Source organism: Schistocerca cancellata, chromosome 4 (assembly GCF_023864275.1).
Source record: "Schistocerca cancellata isolate TAMUIC-IGC-003103 chromosome 4, iqSchCanc2.1, whole genome shotgun sequence".
In the NCBI taxonomy this organism is placed as follows: domain Eukaryota; kingdom Metazoa; phylum Arthropoda; class Insecta; order Orthoptera; family Acrididae; genus Schistocerca; species Schistocerca cancellata.
This window is the reverse complement of record NC_064629.1, coordinates 518,354,455-518,375,133: the sequence shown is the minus strand read 5'-3', so window position 1 is coordinate 518,375,133 and position 20,679 is coordinate 518,354,455. Positions and strand designations below refer to the sequence as shown.

Sequence of the window (20,679 nt, the reverse complement as noted above, 5' to 3'; positions counted from 1 at the left end):
GTGCAGTATGTGGCTTTACATTGTTACAAAAAAACAAAGGTTTGTGAATGCGTCACCAGCATTATTTATTTTGCTGAGTGTTATTCATGTCACCCAGCAACATGGAGTAGTATACTGCAGTTATCGTATTTCTGTCAAGAAGGAAGTTAGGAACAGTGCAGTTTCTGAAACCCGGTACACAGTTGCAAAATCTTTGCTTGCTGACAGTCGAGTTTGGATTTTGATTTCTATCCTACTTACCCTTCATTCTGCATGTGTCGTCTTGTTCCCTGGGTTGCAGTAAGGGTGACATTTTGTGGAGCAGGTTGCAATTTTATTAACAAAAACCTCTCATGTTGCTGCAAAATAAATGGCAACTGCTATCATATGTATTTCCTGTTTTTCTTTCTGAGGATATAAACAATCAACCTTCCAGACATATGACAGTGCCCAAAACATTCACAAAGAATGGCCCAAGTACTCACAACAATTATTCAAGCCTATCATTTAAATTCTGCATGTTCATTTCCTTAAGCAACATGATTACTGGTACATTTTTTGGACCAATCAAATACATAATAGACTAAACAACACTCTTGAACTGTGATCACACTCTGGTCAAAATCTCAGATGATTTGGCCCATTTGTTGACAGCAAAGTGGGTAATATGAAATTGTTCGAAACAAGTCGATATGTATCCGATAGTTGCTCATTGCACCACTTATGAGGGGTTAGAAACTGAAAGATAAGAAATTAATCTTACCCTCCATATGGTCCTGTATAAGTACTAGGAGCACACGAATCTGCTTACTGATAACTCAGACTCCACATTTTAAGCTTTGCGTATATTAATATGGCTCCTGTGCAGTGTAATATAACTAGCTGTAGTCAAGCATAATGAACATGTTTATTATTATTTTCCGTGGACATATGGTGGCTAGTGGTTGGAATTACAGCTTGGCAAGATGGTAGTAATTCAGTGATGATTTTGTACACTTTTGATTTACTACTACTACTACTAATAATAATAATAATAATACTGTTTTAAAGTATGATGTTCATTTTTCAGAAAGTGATGGCATTTCCCAATTGCATTATCCTGGCATGAATACTCATATCTCCAAAACAGAGTACTTGAAAATCAATTTGAACAGTGAGACAACAGATAAAAGAAGTAACGTGGAAATTTGGGGAAAAGCTGCTATAGCGAAATATCTGTGGCATCATATTTTGGATGGAAAAGTTGAAAATGGAGAAGGTGGTTTAGTTGAGACAGGTTTCAAAATACTGCATGGCATCAACTTTACGTATCGATATGGACCAGGTCTTATACAAACTACAGTGCCTAGTGATGTGGAAAAACTTGTGCTAGTGTTAAATGGTCGCTCAGAAGAGAAAATTAACGTTGCAAAGCAGTGGTTAGATTATGTTCCTCTTTACAAAAAACTGACCCACATTGCCGTTGTGTTATTAGGAGATGAAGGTTGTAGTAATGATTGGCTCCTTCCATATATGAAGTCCAGAGGAGGAAGAATTGATGTTGCCTTTCTAGTGTATGATTCACCACTGATTGATAATGTCCAGTTTTATCAGTGGCCTCTTGGAGTTGCGATGTAAGTAATTATAGTACAGTTATTGATGCAAATATAAAATTTAATAATTATTAGCCAACTATACAAATAATGCTGCAACTACTAGTTGCTTTCAGTTCTGTGCTTATATGTACTTATTTTTTAAGCAAAATGTGCAAGTTAAGAAGTACAAGAGATTAGAATTATTGCTCTCTGTTGGGAGATTAATATTTTCACAAGTGTTTCATTTGATGTTGAACATGGCTGTTGTTTGATTTATTGGTAACCTATGTTTCTCAGATGATGACAATAATTGATTATTGATTTGAAAGAAAAACTTTTTTGCAAACTGAAAAATTAATGTGGAGGGAATCAATTTTTTTGTGCGTAATGGAGAAGTGATAGAATGTTACATCAGTGGCACCTCCATATCTCAGGGAGTTCTTTTCTTTCTTCTTTTTCTTCTTCTTCGCAGATGGATTGCTTAGGACCACTCGAAATCAACATTTATTGGCCTTCCTCTTCACCCAGTATTCCTTCATACGCAACGAATGGGCTAGTTTTCATTGGGCAGACCACATATATTGGTTAGTTTTTCTCTCTTCTTCCTCAAAACCCAGTGTGTTTGTGATTTTTCTGATTTCATTCCTGTCATGCAGATTTGGAGACCCTAATTCTCTCAGGTATTTTTCCATCTGTTTGTACCAGTTCAGTCTTGTAGTTTTTGATCTTTAAAAATGTATGGATTTTGTGCATTAATCTGTTTGAGTCCATTGTTTCTAAATGCCCCATGAATTGGATTGTTCTCATGCACATTTTGTCCGTTATTTTGGAGATATTTTTATATATTTCTGCATTGGGTTTCGGATAGTGCACACCATCTTTATTTCTTGGTCCTAGGATTTTCCTCATCATTTTAAGTTCTTTCACTTTTATTAATTCCCCTTTTAGTGTTCTGTGTTGAAGATTTAGTGTCTCAGATGTGTAGAGAGCTTCGGGTTTAATTACTGTTGTGTAGTGTCTTATTTTGCAGTTCCAGGAGAGACACTCTTTGTTGTAAACGTTTATTGTTAACTGAAACACCATCTCTATTTTCTGGACTCTTGATCTGACAGATTTCTTTTCATTACAATTTCCTGCAATCCATTCACCTAAATATTTAAATTCTTTTACTTGAGAGATGTAGTTATTACCAATTTTGAGATCAGAATGTGCATCTTTGATGTCAGTCATATTTTTCTTTTATTTTTTTTTTTTTTTTCAAATGAAATTTGTAATTCTATTTTTGCTGCCTGCTCTTATAATTCCAGCTGTTTCTGTGCATCGGTAATGTCTTGTGCGATTAGTGCCATGTCAACATCAAATGCTAAACAGTCTAATTCTATGCCCTTACGTTTTGGTCCCAGTCTGTGTGCTGGTGCAACTGCTTTTCTCCATTCCCGAACAACTTTTTCAAAGCACAATTGAAGAGAACTGGGGACAGCCCTTGTCATACTCCTGTGTCTATTTCAAATTCTGTGCTCAATTCTCCCATAAATTTTACTTTGGATTTGGTCTCCATGAGTGTTTCTTTTATGATGTTTGTTGTCTTTTGATCTAGTCAAAATTCTGCAAACACTTCAAATAGGGATTCGCAGTCTACACTGTCATATGCTTTTTCTAAATCGACATACATGATGACATAACTTTTGTTTGAAATACTATGCAAATATTTTCAGAAATATGATTTTTCTCCCCTGTAGGAGATACGTCTGCCGAAGGTGGCTTGATAAATATCCAGTTAGCAATGATTGAACAAGTTTATTTATCCAAGATTAATAGCACGTCTACGCTGACATGGACTGAAACAAAACATAAAAAAAGTCATTTCTTGAAACAGGTCTTGAAACAGGTCAATAATACTTCTAGCGAATGAAGGCCGATTAGATTCTTACTGAGCCTAACTTCATTAAACACATTTTATAGAACTCAAAGTCCCGTAGAATTCTCATTGTTAAAACAAAAACTGAATGAACAAAATTTAAGTCCCTAACAGACAAAAATTGTCTTAAGTGCAGTGTGTAGCCATTTGAAAGTTAAACGGGAATAAATTTACAGGTCCAAAAGTCTGTCACAAGAACAGAGTCCTCGTCTTATTCGACAAGGAGGCTGTGAAAACCCGTAAGTCCACAGCTGGCAGCTTCCAGGGTCATGAAGTCAGATGTGAATCGTAGCAATATAATGAAAGCAGCTGTTGAATGAGAATTCTGATTGATGGAGTCTTTGCAGAACCAGCACCTGGCCTAAAAAATTCACTCAGAACGAACTGGTTTGCGCTAAATACCACTTGGTGCTAGGGTACAGCTGGGTCTGTTTTCGATATTGTGTCTTACAGAAGAGAATATGTCCGTGTGGCCCATGGCCCATAATGGAGCTTGAGTTGCCTCCTGGAGGATGGCTGGAGCATGATTGTCCATCTTTCAGAAAATTGTCACCTGTTTGTTAGGTATCCCTCTCCACTCCCACCACTTGCTGGGGCAATTGGGGGGGATGATGTCTACATCCATTGGTGAGGGTCCTGACGATGTGGAACTGTCGAAGACCTCTGCCGTGAGCTAGCCACCAGCACTGTTTGAGATGACATGGTAGTGTCTAGGGTGGAAACAACGGGTGGCTCTGTCTCTGGAACAAAAGATAGTGATAGGATCTCGGTGTTGGGAAAAGGACCATGGCATGGTATTCGTTGCCATGTTTGTGGCACAGTTTGGCATCCTAAGTGTCGCCTCAGCCATGGGCCTGATTAGTTACTTGGAAATTATGGCCGGAAACCAGTGTTAGGCATCCATTACTAAGAACAGGGGCCAAAATTGAATCCTTAAATGAAAAATGGTGGCAGCTAGACCTCCGAGTAATGGGCTATGAACTGGGAGGGGGAGTGAAGGATAGAAAGTTGGGACCAATAAGAAGTTTCTCAGCAGGAGCCAAGCTGTCCTGTGATATTGACCTGTAGGATGTCAGAGAAAGGATGAGAGCTTTGTCCAGAGGATGGCGATGGTGAAGTTTAGACTTTTGGGTTTTAAAAGTATATACAAATTGTTCCACTAGTCCATTTGAGGCAGAGTGAAAGGATGCTGTGTGAATGAGGGCAAAGCCATTTTTGTCACAGAAGGTGGAGAATTCCGCAGATGCTAATTCGCGACAATTGTTTGTGACAATGGTGTCAGAAACTCCTTTAATGGAAAAAAATGTGAGATGGGTTTGAATAATTTTGACTAGTTGATGTGACAGACATTAGGGAAACATATAGGAACCTGCTGCCAGTGTCTATTGCAATGAGCCAAGTGTAGCCCAAGAAAGTCCCATGAAATCCAAATGAAGCCTCGACCAAGAACTGCAATAGTCTAGTCAAGGGAAGACAGGGCTTTGAGGGGTGGCATACATGCTCTGGCACATGGTGCAAGAGGATACCATTTGAGTAACAGCAGTGTCTATGCCACACCAATAGACATGGTGGTGGGTCAGACATTTAGTGAGCACCAAGCCCCAGCACCCAACATGGAGAAGAGTCAAAACGTGCTGCTGGAAAGCTGCAGGGATGACCACCGAGGTGCAGCCATTTTGATGGCCAGCTGTGGCACACCAGGCAGAGGATCTCTCTGAGGGTTGGGCCCTCTGTGGTGTGGCGTGCGATGAGTTTGGCATCCAGTAGGAAATTGGCCATAGCTTCTTCCGCAACGATGTTGAGGTGGAAACACATTTTGGAATCTTTCTCGAACGCTGGGTCTTGATCCAAGGGTACGCTCAGACCAGAAACCCTTGACCGTGGAGCCAGTCTTGGAGAGACATGAGGAGATTTCCCAAGGCAACATGGAAGATGACGGCCAGGCACTCGATCTGGTATTTGTGGGTGTGCTTTATCTGCTGGCGTAGAATCAACATCTGGGCAGATGGATCCACTGGTTCCATCCCACTATCATCAATGTTATAATGGGCATACTGTCAACTGCAAAACACATGCAAGCAGTGACTACCTGGACCAGAGCACACCTGTGAGCCAGCTGTGAACACAAAACCTCATTGCCAACTGATATGTCCTCCGATGGTGGCAGAAAAAATATTCCATTAGCAATGATTGAACAAGTTTATTTATCAAAGTTTAATAGCATGTCTACTCTGATGTGGATTGAAACAAAACCTAAAATAACAGTATTATACAAATGATGGAGTTATACTCACCATATAGAGAAGACTCTGAGTTGCCGACAGGCATGATGGAAAGACTGGCATACGATTTAGCTTTCAGCCAAAATCCTTCTTCTGAAGTAGAAAGCACACACACACACACACACACACACACACACACACACACACACAGACATATGATCACTGTCTTTTTCCACTGTGGCCAGACTGAGTCATAATTGCACCTAATGGGACAGCAATTCTAAGAAGGGGGGGTAAAGAGGTGAGGAAGTGGTGGGGGGGGGGGAGATAACGGGATGGGGTGGGAGAAGGTGTAGTGCTGCTTGTTGAAGTGTGCAGGGATGTTGTGGGGACAGGGTATGGCTGCTGGGTGCAGTTGGGAGGTTTGGGGGGGGGGGGAGGGGATGGAAAAGGGGAAAAGGACTAGTTAGTGGATTTGGTGCTGGAATGAAAGGCTGTGTTGTGCTGGAGTGGGAGCAGAGAAGGAAATAGGTGTGGAGGACAGGGACTAGTGAAGGTTGAGGCGGATATATTCTACGATCCCCTAATTCCTGACCTCATCTTTTGCTAGTCCATGTTCACTTACCTATCCTCTTCCCTGCTTCCCCTCCAGCATAACACAGGTTTCTATTCCAACACCCCTAAGAGTCCTTTTCCCCTTCCCTCCTCCTCTCCTTTTCCACTCCCCAGCCCCCAAATGTCCCATCGGCACCTAACAGCCCTTCCCTACACTCGCCATATCCCTGCATGCTCCCACAAGCAGCACTACACTTTCTCCCACCCTACCCTGCTGTACCCTCCCCCCCCCCCCCCCCTCCTCTCGACCCTATGCCTTGCTTTACCCCCACCACCATATTGGGTAAAATTCTAGAATTGGGCCAGTGGCATACTTACGTGTTTTTTTGCAGGAATATGGTCAGTATTTAGTGTGCAGTATGATGGGAACAAGTGAAGGTATGTCAGCTGTTTGTGTTATGCAACCAGTGAGAGAGCAACAGGCAGACGGTGTGTGGCAATGTAATACTTTGGAAGACAGGGTGAAGAAACATTGCTGTAAATGGAGATTATAAATTTAATTGCTCCTTGTTTGAGTTACTGTTGTTTAAACTGTGCCAGAATCTGCAAACCAAGGACAGTGTTGCAACCCGTGATATATTAAAAAAAACAGTGAAATATTTCTCTGCTCTATGTTGCTACGCAATCAATCTGTGTGAGCACAATGAGTAAGTGCATCAATGTTTTTTAATTAAATTATGGGAGGAGGTAGGTGAATCAATGTTTTTCATTAGATCTTGGGAGAAGGTGGGTGAATCAATGTTTTTTTAATTAAATCATTGGAGGTGGTTGGTGGATCAATGTTTTTTAATTAAATTATCAGAGTAGGCAGGTGCATCAATAATGTTTGTTAATATGAACATACATTGACCCACTTCTCTTCTCCCATGATTTAATTAAAAAACATTGATCCACTTACTCAGTGAGCTCACACAGACCCCGATTGCGTTCTTATTTCATGACCACGTTTGATACATTTTAATATTAAGTCCCATAGTGCTCAGAGCCATACATTTTAATATCTCTGCAACTAATCCATGAGACATGCAGCAACGTGAATCCACTTTATAGTGCTCACTGCCATGATCACAAAACTTTCTCTAAAAATTCACCAACACACCAAAAAACAGGAAGCAAGACGATGGTCTCAATTTTGGTGCTAGAAATACATTCCCTCTCTTCTCGCCCCTCATTAGTTATGTCAAAGAATCATCCCATTGGCTATGCAAAACTGTCGTGTTACCAACCTATGAGCAGTAGCTAATCATTGCTTTAACCTCCGCTAACCCTGATCTAAACTTTAGCCCCTGATTGCTGCATCCATGAGGCACAGTTATACAGTTATGACTCGGTCCAGCTTCAGCAGCCAGTAACAGTGTGTGAGCTGTGGTTCTGTGTGTGTGTTTGGGAGGGGGGGGGGGGGGGTGCGCACCTTAGAAGAAGGCCATATTTAGCTGAAAGCTAAAATGTATAGTGGTGTCTCCTCTATAAGCTGGGAATCCATCCTTTTCATATTGTTGTTGTTAATCCACCCTGGACTTTCCATTGATTGGAAACATAAAATAAGTCGCTTCTTGAAATAGAACAGTAATATTACAGGTAGATGAAGGTAAGTTAGATTGTCACTGAGCCTAAGTTCATTGAAGACACACTTTATGAAAATCGGAGTTCTGTATGACGCTCAGTGTTAAAGTACAAACAGAATTAACAGAATTTAAGTCCCGTAGGGAGCAAAATTGTTTAAATCTGGCATTTAGCTGTTTGAAAGCTAAACAGGAATAAATTTATCAGTCCACAATTCTGCCACGATGACAGCGTCCCTATCTTCTTCGTCACGGAGGCCATGAACACTCTTTAAGTCCACTGCTGGCCACTCCTGGGGTCACAAAGTGAGATGTGAATGGGAGCAACATCATGGGGGTGGCTCTTGAGTGAGACTCCTGGTTGATGGAATCCTTGCAGAAATGGCGCCTGGCCCAGGAAACTCAGTTGGAGTGAATGAGCCTTGTCTGGATTGACCACTGCCTTACATACTACTCGTCACTAGGATATAGCTGGCCTTGCAGAAGAGAATAGCTCCATGCAGTCTGTAGTGTCACTTAACCTTGTGGATGGTCAGAGCATGGCCATCTAACTTCTGGAAAATTGTCCCCTGTTTGTTAGGCATCTTCGAAGAACTAATGTGATAGTGGTTGCCGACACTACAGGTGTGAAGCGTTGATACAGCAGTAAGGTGACTGTATTAACATTACGCAAAGACCATGGGTTACAGAGCTGTTCATACCAATAGTGATTTTTGTCAACTGTTCATAATATACAGACTGTAATGTACAATTTTTGAGCCAGTAGAGGCTAGTGTTTTTTTTTTTTTTTTTTTTTTGAAAGTTGGATCTGATAGACAGATGTGACTTGGAGACATTAGCAATGCAAGAGATGGTGCCGTCTGGGATTTCCACTAATCCAGTGGACTAAGGGTATTTGCTTTGAAACTGGGATCTGATGGATCAGTTTTCCCCTAATCACCTAAAGTTAGCTGTCAATGAGATTCGAAATGATTGGTGAATTAGTGTTCCACATTTGTTAGGTTAGCTTGAAGATTTAGAGATTTTCCAGAGAATTACTGTTAGCAGAAGGAATGGATGATAAATGGGACTGTATGCATTATACCTACATCTACATCCATACTCTGCAAGCCACCTGACGGTGTGTGGCGGAGGGTACCTTGAGTACCTCTATCAGTTCTCCCTTCTATTCCAGTCTCGTATTGTTTATGGAAAGAAAGATTGTTGATATGCCTCTGTGTGGGCTCTAATCTCTCTGATTTTATCCTCATGGTCTCTTCGTGAGATACACCTAGGAGGGAGCAATATACTGCTTGACTCCTCAGTGAAGGTATGTTCTCGAAACTTCAACAAAAGCCCATATCAAGCTGTTGAGTGTCTCTCTTGCAGAGTCTTCCAGTGGAGTTTATCTATCATCTCCGTAATGTTTTCGTGATTGCTATATACTCCTGTAACGAAGCACGGTGCTCTCCATTGGATCTTCTCTATCTCTTCTATCAACCCTATCTGGTACGGGTCCCACACCGGTGAGCAGTATTCAAGCAGTGGGTGAACAAGAGTACTGTAACCTACTTCCTTTGTTTTCAGATTGCATTTCCTTAGGATTCTTCCAATGAATCTCTGTCTGGCATCTGCTTTACCGACAATTAATTTTATGTGGTCATTCCATTTTAAATCACTGCTAATGTCTACTCGCAGATAATTTATGGAATTAACTGCTTCCAGATCCTGACCTGCTATATTGTAGCTAAATGATAGAGGATCTTTCTTTCTGTGTATTCACAGCACATTACACTTGTCTATATTGAGATCAATTGTCATTCCCTGCACCATGCGTCAATTTGTTGCAGATCCTCCTGCATTTCAGTACAGTTTTCCATTGTTACAACCTCTCAATATACTACAGCATCATCCGCAAAAAGCCTCGGTGAACTTCCAATGTCATCCACAAGGTTAGTGTGGTGTGCGTACTGTAAGACCTTTGGTACACACACCATCAGATTATTTGACTGGTCGCTCTAGCGAAGTAGGCGAGTGTCAGCAGTATGTCTCGTGGTCTTATCGTGGTGTGTTTATCTTCTGCCGTTAGGTCAGACGATAGAAATGCCACTTGCACTCTTAGAGTAGCAGATTGACGGTGACCAACTTTAAACAGAACTTGATTAATTTTCACACACATTTATTAAAATAATAACAAGCATAAAAATAAATTAACTTGGTTCTGGATGCTATTTACAATTGACAATCTGAAGTTCCTTTGGTCTTGGTACGTTAATCTTATTCTCACATATCTCTGATACTTGACAAAAGTGTCTATACATTTATCTTCATGGCTATGTACAGGAATATGGTAATCTTATTAGGCGCAGACTGAAACTTGCCTATAGACTAATGCAGACTGACTAATTGGAGGTCTGTACACTCGTTATAATACCTTGTGCATTCATGTATCACTGTGCGAGTGTGATCTGCGAGGAGAAAAGGTTCTACGTTAGCAGCAATCTCATTGGCTGCGTTACATATTAATACGCGGATCGGCGGAAGCAGAATTTGATCCGTCTTTATGGCAGCGCCATCTCTTAGAGCGGAGACGGACGAGCGCTGCACCTGCGCTGTTGTGCTTAGTGGGACGCGCTCTAGTGGGAAAGTTGTGTATGCGCTGACTACGCAGAACTATGTACACAACACTTAGCAATGGTTCTACGACACTCCCCTCACTCCCCTGCGGCACTCCTGAAATCACTCTTACTTCGCAAGACTTCTCTTCATTGAGGATGACATGCTATGTTCTGTTATCTAAGAACTCTTCAATCCAATCACACAATTGGTCCGATAGTCCATATGCTCTTACTTTGTTCATTAAATGACTGTGGGGAACTATAACAAACGCTATAACAATGGCATCTACCTCGCAACCTGTGTCTTTGGCCCTCTGAGTCTAGTGGACGAATAGCGCGAGCTGGGTTTCACACGATCGTCTTTTTCGAAACCCTACAGCGTAGATTTTTAGCCTCCAGAAAAGTCATTATACTCGAACGTAATACATGTTCCAAAATTCTACAGCTGATCGACGTTAGAAATATATGTCTGTAGTTCTGCACATCTGTTTGACATCCCTTCTGGAAAACGGGGATGACCTGTGCCCTTTTCCATTATTTTGGAACGCTAAGCTCCTCTAGAGACCTATGGTACATCGCTGCAAGAAGGGGGGGCAAGTTCCTTTGTGTACTTTGTGTAAAATTCAACTGGTATCCCATCAGGTCCAGCGGCTTCCTCTTTTGAGTGATTTTAATTGTTTTTCTATCTCTCTGTCATCTATTTCGATACCTACCATTTTGTCATCTGTGCGCCAATGTAGAGAAGGAACTACAGTGCAGTCTTCCTCTGTGAAACAGCTTTGGAAAATGACATTTAGTATTTCGACCTTTAGTCTGTCATCCTCTTTTTCATCACCATTTTGGTCACAGAGTGTCTGGACATTTTGTTTTGATCCACCTACCACTTCGACATAAGACCAAAATTTCTTAGGATTTTTTTCCAAGTCAGTACATAGAACTTTACTTTCGAATCCGCTGAATGCCTCTCGCATAGCCCTCCTCACGCTACATTTCGCTTCGTGTAATTTTTGCTTGTCTGCAAGGCTTTGGCTATGTTTATGCTTGCTGTGAAGTTCCCTTTGCTTCTGTAGCAGTTTTCTAACTCAGTTGTTGTACCACGGTGGTTCTTTTCCATCTTTTATGATCTTGCTTGGCACATATTCATCTAATACATATTGTAAGATGGTTTTGAACTTTGTCCACTGATCCTCAACACTATCTGTACTTGAGATAAAACTTTTGTGTTGAGCCATCAAGTACTCTGAAATCTGCTTTTTGTCACTTTTGCTAAACAGAAAAATCTTCCTACCTTTTTTTTTAATATTTCTATTTACGGCTGAAATCACCAATGCTGTAACTGCTTTATGATCGCTGATTCCATGTTCTGCGTTAACTGTTTCAAATAGTTCGAGTCTGTTTGTCACCAGAAGGTCTAATATGTTATTGCCACGAGTTGGTTCTCTGTTTAACTTATAATGCACTTAAAAAAAATTTCACTGGATTCTTTGTCCCTGCCACCCATTGTAAACATTTGAGTCTCCCAGTCTATATCTGGTAAATTAAAATCTCCACCCAAAACTATAACATGGTCGGGAAATCTACTCGAAATATTTTCCAAATTTTCCTTCAGGTGTACTGCCACAACAGCTGCTGAGCCAGGGGGCCTGTAGAGACATCCAATTACCATGTTTGAGCCTGCTTTAACCGTGACCTTCACCCAAATCATTTCACATTTCGGATCTCCGTCAATTTCCTTTGATACTATTTCACTTTTTATTGCTGTAAACGCATCTCCTCTTTCACTGTCCAGCCTGTCTCTGTGGTATACATTCCAATCTGAGTTTAGAATTTCATTACTGTTTACATCTGGTTTCAGCCAACTTTCCGTCCCTAGTACTATGTGGGCATTGTGACTATTAATGAGAGCAGTTCTGGAACCTTTCTATAGACGCTCCTGAATTTTACTATTACCACATTAATATTGTCATTCCCTGTTGCGTTTTGCCTACTGCTACCTTGTTGTGTTTCAGGAGGCGTCTTGTCGGGCCTAGGGAGGGAATTCTCTAATCTAAAAAACCCACATGTGCACTCAACATGTACTTCACTAGCCTTGTAACTGCTTCCTGTGTGTAGTGCATGCCTGACCTATTCAGGGGGACTCTACATTTCTCCACCCGATAGCGGAGGTCGAGAAATTTGCACCCCCTGATCTCCGCAGAATCATCTGAGCCTCTGGTTTAAGCCTTCCACTCGGCTCCAAACCAGAGGACTGCGATTGGTTCTGGGAATGACACTACAAATAGTTAGCTTAGATTCCACCCCGCGACCGAGGTTTTCCAACTTCACCAACTCCACCAACTGCCTGTGTGAACTGAGGATGACCTCTGAACCCAGATGGCAGGAGTCATTTGTGCTGACATGAGCAACAATTTGCAGTCGGGTGCATCCAGTGCTCTCTATCGCTGCCGGCAGGGTCACGTGCACATCTCAGATGAGATCTCCCGGCAAGCAGACAGAGTGAACACTGGCCTCCTTCCCCCACCTTTCCGCCATTTCCCTAAGGGGCTCCATCACCCACCTGACAGTGGAGCTCCCAATTATTAATAAACCCCTCCCCCCGTGTGCCTGCTCAGACCTTGCTGAAGGAGTGGCCACATATCCACTCACAAGCAGAGCAGGCAATGCCACATGGCCAGCCTCCACATTGACCCTCCGCCTCGTGCGACACGAACGCCGCTGAACCTGCCACTCCCCTTGGGTAGAGGGTAGCCCAACCGTGCCCGCTACCTGTGAAGATGTCTCGACAGCAGGGACCGCGGGTGAAGCATGCAACACCTGGGGTGTACCATGCGGTGCACCAGGCTCCCCACTGCTGCTACACTACGAGGCAGCAGCCTGAAGACGGCTGACCGTGGCCATCAGCACATTCAGCTGTTCACAAACAGTGCTCAGCTCCTCCTGTGTCCGTACACAGCAATCATTCTGCAAGTCAAGTCTTTTTAGTTGAAAATCTTCAATGTTTAAACAGTTTTTGTGTTGCCTGGACCTTGAAAAATCTAGGCATCTGTTGGCAGTGTCCCTGGGTGTTGGTTGTGGGGTCATGGACATACTGAGGCACTGTTTGATAGTGATGTGTCTTATGTTGGAAGTTAATGATTCAGAGAAATCAAGAAAATTATTCTTCTAGTACAAAAAGCTTCGAGATTTGCCAGTGCATTTTCATGTGTGAACATGAATATCTGGTCAGTTGTTGTAGGCTAGAGTTGCAGCTTAGTGTGTGTGTAAGTGATCATTCAACAGCAGACCTCACATTAGATCATGCATAGATCTGCCTGATGTGATGGTGAGATAACAGTTTCCTGATTTCTCTCTTGTGCTGTCTTGCGGTGCCTTGTTTGACCTAAGAATATAGTAAACTGTCCTGTTTGATGATGTAGTCTCATTTTCTCCAAGTAATCCAAGGGTGTTAGCTGCTACCAACGTGAATGTAAATCCAGTGTGTTAACTACTGAGTCACCTCACGTGGTAGCTTACAGAACTCAACAATGTTGTCACTTTTGTTGCATTTCTATTGCTGCTGCATGGTAGGCAGAAATAATTTGTTTCTGTATTTAATGATAGCTACATATTGAGAACCTTTTTTTTATATTTAGCATTAGCTATGTGTATTTCTTCAAAAGTGTGTCCTTGATAATCACATAGAGTTTACCACTACTCCACAGTGTGCCAATTGAGACTTACTTGTGTGTTCTTTACATTCATGCTGCATTCTCAGCCTGTAACATCAATCCCATTGTTCCTGGTCTCTCTACTATGAGATGTAGTTTGTTCTTTCTGTAACCACTTTTGAAAGTTACCAATCTTTTTTTATTTAGAAACCTAATATCTGGTGTCTCTTCGCACAGAATTCTGTTATAATGTGTTTCTATTATCTCTAATTCTTCCTCCTTCCCTGTCAGATACTTCCCAGGATTTTCTGGCCAATACTTAGAATCTAAAGTCATGGTGCACTCAGACAAATCGGCATCATCTCCTTGAAGCAGTCACTTTCTAACAACTTTTTTCAGACATTTATAAAAATCAGATGACCTAACTGCAGAACTGCTTTTTGTGGAGCTCAGATCTATTGAATTTCATGATCTGTCTTCTTTTTCTTTCGGAAAGTGATGGATAAGGGCTTCAAAGTCTTGCAACACTGCAGAAACGGTGTGAAAGCTAGATGTAACCCTGTGAGTGCATAAAATTCTGTCATTTTTAGGAACTTGAAGATCCAGAGTGACTGCTCAAGCCTGTAGTGTTCTTAGGTGAAGCATGATAAGTTATGTAAAGTTAGTTCATAAAACTCCTGAAGTGGTTCACTGCTGCCACTCTGTTCACCGTGTAACTGTTCACTGTTTAACTAGCAGACAATTCGAGAGAATGATTAACATGTTGCCAGGAAATAATATTAGGAAACTTTTCTTGCCTTAGGCTCCTTACACCTTTCTGCATGCCAAATTGCATGGCTGCACCATCAAAAATTGTAGACAATAGACACACCTTTAAGTAATCTCTAGAGTGTCCCAAATCCTCAAAATGACTGAAGATTTTACAATTCCATTTGCAGTTACATCTGCTAATTCTATTAAATATAGGAAAAGACTCTCTAGAGCTGAAAGTTTTGGAAGAACTACACATGTAATAACAATGAATGTGGGTTAGTTGCTCACAGGTGCTTCTAGTGCAGATACATTATTCAGTGAATACTGTCTGCATTACATTGGCGAACAAAGGGTGACATAGACGTTATCTGTTAATTTGGTTAAAATTGCTGGTGGGTAAATCATGTAGTTGTAGATTCTTTTTATTAAATTTTCCAGCAGCTAAAAGAAGAAAAAAATATTTTATAGTGAGAGTGCTGTATCCTGCCTACTCATCAAATATGGGGTGCCTAGGAAACCTGCTTTCTCAGATCATTAGACAACAATTCAAGCAAATCATATTAATGAAGTCTATTGCAAAAGGAAGTGATTACAATACTTAACTTTGTGAAATACAGATGTGTCACAGGCAAAGGGTGACACACAAAACAAGAAATCTCTTCAGTATAGACAATGCTACATAGTAGCAAGAAAGTAACTAGTCTTGATGCTCTTCTTGAACTCGCTGCTGTAGAACTCGCAGAATTGGAAGTCTTCAAATGGGCCGCGGCCAGTTGGGTGCAGCGCTTATGTTCTCTTTGTGTAGAGAGCACTGCCATCGTGTTGTCGTCCTAGGGAGAAGTCTGTCAGCTTGCAATTGGCTGGACGCTAAAGAAATTAAAAAAAAAAATTAGCTGTATTGGCTATAAAATAGTCACTAGTAACCAGTAATGTGTTCAGTCAGGCACAATGCAAATTATTGTGTGGAATGGTGTAAAGTGGCACTTTCTTACTGGTGTGATATCAGGGCAACACAGATGTTAGAAAGAGGTGCAGTGGCCCGCTCAAGTGATGTAAGACAGACTAACAGGCTGGCGGAATGTAAACTGTCTTGTAGATGGTGTGACGTCATGTACTCATGACAGAGGGGTCACTCCCTCTACAAGCCAGTTTAATATTGAATTTTATTGCATACTAATGTTGTTGTTATAGTCTTCAGTCCGAAGACTGGTTTGATGCAGCTGTCAATGCAATTCTATGCTGTACAAGCCTCTTCATCTTCAAATAACTATGTCAACTTGCATCCTTGTAAATCTCCTTACTGTATTCATCTCTTGCTCTCCCTCTGCAATTTCTATCCCCCACACTTCTCTCTAATACTAGATTTGTGATCCTTCAATGTTTCAGTATGTGTCCTGTCAAGTGATCCCTTTTTCTAGCCAAGTTGTGCCACAAATTTCTTTTCTCCCCAGTTATTTTCACTACCGCATTATCATTAGTTATGTGACCTACTCATTTAATATTCAAATTTCAAAATCTTGTATTCTCTTCTTGTCTAAGCTGTTTATCATTCATTTATACTTCCATACATACAGGGGATAGGCAAAATAATGTGAACACCTGTACTTGGAAAAGGTTTATTAATAAAGAGTTGGACCCCCATTTGCCTGTAATACAGCTGCGATTCTTCTTGGAACACTGCCATATAATGATTGTGTAGTCTCCATTGGAATTTTATGCTACTCTTCGATCAGAACTTCTTCTAACTCATATAGTGATGAGGAAGGTGTAAATCTGCTCCTGAGTCTGCACTCAAATACCGCTTGCAGGGGTCCAATAATGTTCAAGTCTGGGGACTGTGCTGGCTGGGGAAGACACTGCAGTTCAGTTGCATGTTCCTCGAATCGTGGGGGTGCACCTGATCACCCCAAAATGTTTACATAATCATTGACTGTAACGTGGCCTTTGAGAGTAATGATGGGACCAGCAGAATACCACGATGTGGCTGCCCACGCCATCACACTTCCACCTCCATGGTTAACCATGTTAGCTACGATGATCTCTGCCATTTAGTTTTCATTCGCGTCGAATATTATGTTTACACAATGATGTTTTTCCATGTTTTGTGTAGGCTGTCATGACTGTTGAAACAGTTGCTCTTTGCACGTTGACCTCAGCCTCTGACTGCAAGTATGAAGTGTGCACTACTCGTATACAACCCGCACTGATGTCTAGTCCATACTGAATGTAGACAGTCCAGCGTGACACGTGCCTTACCTGCTTTGTTGACCGTCAAACACAACCATCTGATTACTACCACTGTTCACATTATTTTGCCTATCCCTGTAGCTACACTCCATACAAACACTTTCAGAAAGGACTTCCCAACACTTATCTCTATATTTGATGTTACCAAGTTTCTTCGCAAACACTTTTCTTGCCATTGTCAGTCAACATTTTATATCCTCTCTATGACAGCTATCATCAGTTATATTTCTGCCAAAATAACAAAACTTATCTACTACTTTTAAGTGTCTCATTTCATAATCTAGATCTCTCAGCTGTTCCTGTTTTAACGCGAGTACCATCCATTATTTTTGTTTTACTTCTGCTGATGGTCATCTTATATTCTCCTTTGAAGCCACTGTACAGTCTGTTAAACTGCTCTTCCAAAATGTTTGCTGTCTCATGACAGAATTACAGTGTTGTCAGCAGACCTTAAAGTTTTTTATTTCTTCTCCCTGAACTTTAATTATTACTCCAAATTTTTGTTTCCTTTACTGCTTGCTCAATGTACAGATCGAATAACACTGGAATTGGCTACAACCTCTCACACTCCCTTCTCAACCACTGCTTCCTTTTCATGCCCCTCAACTTTTACAATTGCCGTCTGGTTTCTGGTTTGCTCCCTCTATTTTACCTCTGATACCTTCAGGATTTTGAAGAGAGTACTTCAGTTGGCATTGTCAAAAGCTTTCTCTAAATCTACAAATGCTACAAATGTAGATTTGTCTTTCTGTAACCTATCTTCTAAGATAAGTCTTAGGGTGAGTATTGCCTCACATTCCAGCATTTCTCCAGAAACCAAATTGATCTTTCCAGAGGTTGCCTTCTGCCAGTTTTTGCATTCTTCTGTAAAGAATTTGTGTTAGTATTTTGCAGCTATGACTTATTAAACTGATAGTTCAGTAATATTCTCACCTGCTTTCGTTGGAATTGGAATTATTACATTCTTCTTGAAGTCTGAGGGTGTTCCACCTTTCTCATTCACGTTGCACACCAGTTGGAAGAGTTTTGTCATAGCTGGCTCTCCCAAGGGTATCAGTAGCTCTGATGGAATTTTGTGTACTCCTGTGGCCTTGTTCCAACTTAGGTCTTTCAGTGTTCAGTCACATTTTTCTTGCAGTATAGTATTTCCCATCGCATCTTCTTTGTGTCCTCTTCCCTTTCTATAATATTGCTTTCAAGTTCATTTCCCTTATATAGACCCTCCATATACTCCTTCCACCTTTCAGCTTTCCCTTCTTTGCTTAAGACAGGTTTGCCATCTGAGTCGCTGATACTCATACAGGTGCTGCTCTTTTCTCCAAAGGCGTCTTTAATTTTCTTGTAGGTGGTGTCTATCTTTCCCCTTGTGAAATGTGCTTTATGTCCTTGTCTTCTAGTCATTTCTGTGTAGCCATTTTGCACTTCCTATCAGTCTCATTTTGTAGATTTGTATTTCCACTCAAATGCTTAATTTGCTGCATTTTTATGTTTTCACGTTTCATCAGTTAAATTCAGTGTCTCCTATGTTATCCAAGAATTTGTACTAGGTCTTCTTGTTTTGCCTATTTGATTCTCTGCTGCCTTCAATATTTCATCTCTCAAAGCTACCCATTTGTCTTCTTCAGTATTCGGTTCCCCTGTTCTAGTCAATCATTGTGTAATGTGCCCTCTGAAACTCTCAGCCACCTCTGGTTCTTCCAACTTATCCAGGTCCCATCTGATTAATTTCCTACAACTCATAACCAGTAATTGTGGTCAGAGCCCACATCTGCATGGCCCGAGTCCACATCTGCCCCTGGAAATGTCTTACAATTTAAAATCTGGTTCCAAAATCTCTGTCTTACCATTATATAATCAGTCTGAAAGCTTCCAATGCCCCCAGGTCTCTTCTACATATACAACCTTCTTTACTGATTCTTAAACCGAATGTTAGTGATGATTAAACTATGCTCTGTGCAAAATTCTACCAAGCGGCTTCCTCTTTCATTCCTTTCCCCCAGCCCATATCCACCCATTATTTTTCCTTTTCTTCCTTTCCTACTATCGAATTCCAGTCCCCCATCACAGTTAAACTTTGGTCTCCCTTAACTATATGGACAATTTCTTTTATCTCATCATATTTTTCTTCAATTTTTTTAGCATCTGCAAAGCTAGTTCACTTATAAACTTGTAATCTGTGGTGGGTATGGGCTTCGTGTTTATCTTGGCTATGATAATGCCTTCACCTTGCTGTTCACAGAAACTTACCCATATTCCTATTTTCTTAAGTCATTATTAAACTTACTTTTGCATTACCTCTATTTGACTTTGTATTTATAACCCTGTATTCACCTGACCAGAAGTCCTGTTCCTACTGCCACTGAACTTCGCGAAGCCCCCCTACATCTAACTTGAATTGTCCATTTCCCCTTTTGAATACATACTAATACTTAATCATAGAAACAATGAAAAATTTTCTTTTTTATGAAGTATTTTTAAATTTTCTGAAGGTCTGGTGATTCAGTGCCCCACTTCACGGAAGTGCATTCTTAATGCAGATCAGGGATTATTTGAGTTAAGGTATTGTTGAAATCTGTCTCTGATCCACAATTAATAGAAGTATATTAAAAAAGAAAAATGTTCTTTCCCATAGCAGGTCAGAGGCAGATCTCATAATGCTTACACCAGCCAATCAAAAGAACACTAATTTCAGTAGAATAACATATTTGGGTGCATTATCCAAAAGAGCAGGCAGATGTGTGAAGCCTAAAAACATTTTTCCAGCTTGTTTTATGCATTCGGATCTATGTAGTAAACTCAGGTATAAGAAAAAGCTGTGGTAAATAAATAAAATGAAGTGGGTATATACTGCATTAGGGGCAGTGGTTGCCCTAAGAAATACACAAGGCAAATCAATAGGTCATTTTGCAGAAGTTTGCAAGAACACCTTAACTTAAATAATCCTTGGTCTGCATTAACAACACACTTACGCAAAGTGGTGCACAGTGTCATAAAACCTTCAGAAAATTTAAAAATACTTCTTAAAAAATAAAAAAAAATAATAAATTTTGGATATACAGGGTGGCGCACAAAATGTGTTACCATTTTGTTTTTGAATATAAAATTTATTGTCAATACAATCTGAAAGGAACATATACTACAATGAAGAGCCGTCCATGGAGATTTGTTCTAACTCAGCACATGCTCAATATGTCCACCATTTCGTTTCCTAACTTCCTTCAAACGAACACTGAAGTAAGTGATTACCCTACGGCACATGTCATTTCACTGCAAGCTTGAAGAATAAGTCTTCTGAGCTCCATTAAATCACATGGACATTTCAGGAAATTTTTTTCCTGTAGGTACCCCCAAAGAAAAAAGTCACATGGATTGAGGTCTGGACTATTGGGGGGCCAATTTTGTCCGTCATTGAAGCGACCTGGAAACCTGAGTGAAATGATCCACATGTCAAAATGCTTGTGTAAAAACTCCAACACAGTGTTTGCAGTATGTAACCTTGTTCCATCTTGCATGAACCACTGCATGTTGAAGGGCAAGGCAGTAGCAAGAAGCTGTGGAATGAAGC

At 40.8% G+C, this 20,679-nt stretch overlaps 1 protein-coding gene across 2 annotated transcripts in view; it reads left to right on the top strand.

The window, feature by feature from the left end:
• Positions 1 to 20,679, top strand: part of LOC126184709 (ribitol-5-phosphate xylosyltransferase 1-like) — a 41,458-nt gene that overhangs the window by 3,047 nt on the left and 17,732 nt on the right. For both annotated transcript variants that reach the window (XM_049927230.1, XM_049927229.1), the window contains exon 2: positions 1,049 to 1,592. In XM_049927230.1, the coding sequence (XP_049783187.1) occupies positions 1,049 to 1,592 (544 nt within the window). The remainder of the gene's footprint in view (positions 1 to 1,048; positions 1,593 to 20,679) is intronic.